This window comes from Conger conger, chromosome 10, assembly GCF_963514075.1.
Source record: "Conger conger chromosome 10, fConCon1.1, whole genome shotgun sequence".
Classification (NCBI taxonomy): Eukaryota; Metazoa; Chordata; class Actinopteri; order Anguilliformes; family Congridae; genus Conger; species Conger conger.
This window is the reverse complement of record NC_083769.1, coordinates 45,093,623-45,097,829: the sequence shown is the minus strand read 5'-3', so window position 1 is coordinate 45,097,829 and position 4,207 is coordinate 45,093,623. Positions and strand designations below refer to the sequence as shown.

Below are 4,207 nucleotides of genomic sequence, written 5' to 3'. Positions count from 1 at the left end.
TGGCCGCTTTCTGCTGCGCAAAATATGTGTTGGTTCAGTTTCGGAGATTCCCCACAGATACGCTTGTCCTCGCTGCAGAATGACGTCAGGTCGAACCCGTGATCCCGTCGAGAGGTGCCGTGTTTGCCTGGCTGGCTGGGTTTGAGCAGGTGGTTTTTGTTTTCTGCTGCAGTGCCTGTCTGGTTGCAGGCTACGAGTTCCAGCTCTGTTCATACCGCCTGAAGAACTCCATTATTACATTACATTATTGGCATTTGGCAGACGCTCTTATCCAGAGCGACGTACAGTTGATTAGACGAAGCAGGAGACAATCCTCCCCTGGAGCATTGCAGGGTTAAGGGCCTTGCTCAACGGCCCAACGGCTGTGCGGATCTTATTGTGACTACACCTGGATTAGAACCACCCACCTTGCATGTCCCAGTCATGTACTTTAACCACTACACTACAGGCCGCCCTATAACTCCTTGCTCCATCTTGCAGGACGGTTTCAGGTCTCGCCCGCTCACCTTGTCCATCATGAGTGAAGTTCGCTCAGTGGGGGGCTGAGACGGATCTTTTGGGGGGAATTTTTTCAGGGCAGGGAGTTTATTTGACTGATGGTAAATGTGTAGGGGGGGTGTCGAATGAGAATGGACGCCACTGTGTGAAAAGGATATTGAGTGGAGGGGAACGGAGAATGGACATTTGATTGACACATACGATGGTACACGATGATGTGAAATCTAATTGTTTTCCAGGAAGTGGATGGAAAAAAACTTTGGTGTGAAAATGCACGGGTATAACAATTTTCTGAATTTTATAGAACACTGTACGTACTTTCCGATATGTTCATACCGTTATGAAGAATTGTCTAAATTGAGGTGGAAAAGTGAATTTTGATTTCTGCTTGTCTCCTCGCGACACCCACACACCTCCTTCTCTGGCTCTGATTGGTCCCCGGCACCCCGTTCCTGCTCACAAACCCACTCCGCATAATCGCCACTGCGGGCAGCCATCAGCTCAAACGCTCTCATTAAGCCGTTCACTCACAGCACCCAACCACCGTTCTTCTCGGCTTTCTCTGGTTTTTCGGCGTACCTTTCTCCCGTTCCAACTTCCACGCGCGCCCTCCTTAATTTCGTTGCGAGAGTCTCTTTTGAACGTCGAGAATTAATTACCTCAGTCTTGTGTGTGCGCAGTGGGGGAAAGCTCTGCCAGCTGGGACCGAAAACGCCTGCTCTCCTGTGATAGGCCGGGGGCTCAGCTGCGGAGTCGTGCCGTGTTGTTTTTCCGTGCCGCTCTGCGCACAGGGAGGGGCTGAGAAGCAGCCCGGGCGAATTTGGGCGCCGAGCTGCACCGTTTTTCCTCCTTGTTCCGGGCGATTGCATTGGACACTCAACAGACACACTCCTAATGTATTGTTCACGGGCAACAAAGACGACGCCTGCAGTCTGTGATTAGTATTGTGGGGTAGCCTATCGCAGCCGGGCCTGGAGGCTGGAAGATAGCGAGCACAGTGTGTGAGAGTGGTCGGGTAGGCCTTCTGCGAGATGAACACACAAACGAAGGTGCAGTGGCTGTTGGGTCCGTCTAATTGGACCAGAACCGTTACAGACGGGCTTTTGGACATTTTTAGTCCAATTTGACGAGGAACGGCCTGCCCTCCAACAGTGGACTCCTTCGTTCAGTAGGTCTGTTCCGGGTATGGTCAAGGTGGGCCGTATCTGTCTCTGGATTTCAGAACTTCTGCTCTTAATTATTTGATTAGCCCAATCATTGACATGATCTGTCACTTATAGCCACATACAAGCTATTCAACTCCGTCAGAAGCAATACATAGCATGTTAATGAGCACAACATAAGCATTCATAAGTGCTTATGTCAATAACCATTATATTGTAAGTATCGTCTGTCAGTTCACTATGTGCATCAGTGCTGACATAACACGCCATATTGGTTATTGACAATATGCTCATGAATGCTTATATAGTGCTTGTGAATGTGCTCTGTAGTGCTTACAAAGGAGTAATATGGCTCTTATGTCAGATTCTTCAAAAAGTTTTACCCGATATTCCTAGTTCTCAGGTGGTCAATCTGGCAGACAAAGGCTAGCCAACTCAGGTGCTAGAATCTCACTCAGAATCCCAGCGTGTTCCCAAGACCGAATATTGTTTATGCAGCAGGAAGGGTGAAACCTTCACCTTTGCTTGCTTACCCAGGCCTGTAGAGTTTTTATTCCCTCCGTACCGGAACAGTCAAGGTTACGGTACATCCAGACAGGCTTGGCTCGTCCGGTATCAGGCATACACATTATGCTGATTCGTCCTACAAATCCATCTCAGTGGGTATCTCGCCTAATTATTTTAACGAGTAGTGTCACTTCAGAGAAAGTCACTCTGACGGGGCACGTGAAATTTGCGGCAGATAGTGTTCAGCAGCATACCATGTGTTGTTTTTATCTGCTTATAGTCTGTGATTTAAGTCAGTATTGTTTCACAGATGGATATGTGAAATCCTGTGCTTGACTATCTGTATTTGTTCAAATCGAGCATCCGGTGCCTTTGTGTGTGTGTGTGTGTGTGTGTGTGTGTGTGTGTGTGTGTGTATGTTGATTTTGGGCTTAAACGGATTGTTTCGAAACTGCTGCCATTTTCCTCATCTGTTCGGAAAATGCCGTTTTTTGTAAAGAACTGTCAGACTGCCATCTGCTGGTGATGTTGAGAAATGACACCTCCAGCAGGAGATTTCGCGCCTACGCCTTCAAGGTCCTCGTGCGCACTGGCTCGAGCGTGAACGATTTAGTGAGCGCACGTAAGCATCTCGAGTGTCAGAGGTGTACTGATGCATTATGGTCCAATGGAGAGGCGGTTGGCAGTGAAGTTACGGGCCATTTTAGAAGGGAAACTCTGAAATCCCGATCTTCTGCTTGGGGTCCATAAAACCGCAGTGCTGTAATATTTCACGCTTGCTTGAAACCGATAACATTCTCAGAGCCGAGAATCGGACAAAATCCGACTGGTTCACAACGAAACTGTTGTTTCTTTGATCAGTTAGGTAGCTGACTTACTGGAATTAAATTCTGTAGACCTTTGCTTAAGGCCTTTCTGAGATCTGGCGAAAGTTTCTGTTCGCAAAAACGGTACTGTTGCCACGCTGCTTTTACCCAGGCTGTGAGATGAAAACACAACAGTTAAAATACATTCGTGGCACACAGTCAGCTTTCTATGAGAATCTATAACTCATGACTGGGTATGAAAAGTCTTTGTTAATTATCATTTTGGCTCTGTTGTTAAGCAGGTGCTGTGTCTGGTGGCCTGACTGTCCTGCAGAGCTGTTGGCTGTACAGCGCGCTATCAGCCACCAGACAGTAATTAACAGCCAGTCTGCCGCATCTGATGGGGAACTCTTAATTGTAGAGCGAGTTCAGCGGTTGCGATGTTGTTGTTTGCTAAGTGCTTCTTGGCATGATGTATTGCGGCGTGATTATAGTTGTGCCCACAGTGAAATACGACAGAGCGTACCTTCTGGTAAGTAAACAGGGGGATTTATGTGCGTGACGGGGATGGATTTTTTTTTTTTTTTTTAAAGAACTGGAGTGATGCAGGGATTCTTGTAATTCACTGCCATCTCGATGTTGGCACCTGCATTTCTGCCACAGAATTCTAGTTTTGCCTTCTGGGTAAAATCTTAAAATATCTGATATCACTGTGCATTGCTTTAATGTTTTGATTTGGCAGGCTTATCTGTCTGTATACCTACATTTTTTCTGTCAGACCTGATCAAATCTAGTGAAGAGCTTGTGTGTGTGCAGGCAAGTGTGTGTCTGTGTGTGTGTGTGTGTGTGCATTTGTGCGTGCGAGTGTGTTTGTGTGCCAGACCTGCATGCAGTGAATTCCTGATCCTTCACAACATAAAAAACGGTGAAGAAGGAAATTGGACGGAGCAGAATATCTTGCTAATTTCCACTGCAAGCTCAGAGCCAGAGGTGCTTTCACCCATCTGCAATTCTGCTGCAGCACAGAACAGACCGAACACCGAGTGAAAATCTCACAGAGGCATCCAGTCCACTCACACGCTCAATTACCTGCTGATAGTACACTCCTATCTCAGGTCATTATATCCCTTTTTTAGCCCAGTGCCTCAGAGAGAAGGCTGTCAGAGACTCACCTGGTTTAATGGTTGCTCCCACTCAAAGGCAGTTCAGACACTGTGCCTGGGCTCTGCCACA

At 47.3% G+C, this 4,207-nt stretch overlaps 1 protein-coding gene across 1 annotated transcript in view; it reads left to right on the top strand.

Moving 5' to 3' along the window:
- Positions 1 to 2,693: 2,693 nt before the first annotated feature.
- LOC133139564 (kazrin-A-like) overlaps positions 2,694 to 4,207 on the top strand; it is a 9,837-nt gene continuing 8,323 nt past the window's right edge. Inside the window, exons 1-2 of the mRNA XM_061259136.1 lie at positions 2,694 to 2,780; positions 2,971 to 3,028. Of these exons, the coding sequence (XP_061115120.1) occupies positions 2,694 to 2,780; positions 2,971 to 3,028 (145 nt within the window). The remainder of the gene's footprint in view (positions 2,781 to 2,970; positions 3,029 to 4,207) is intronic.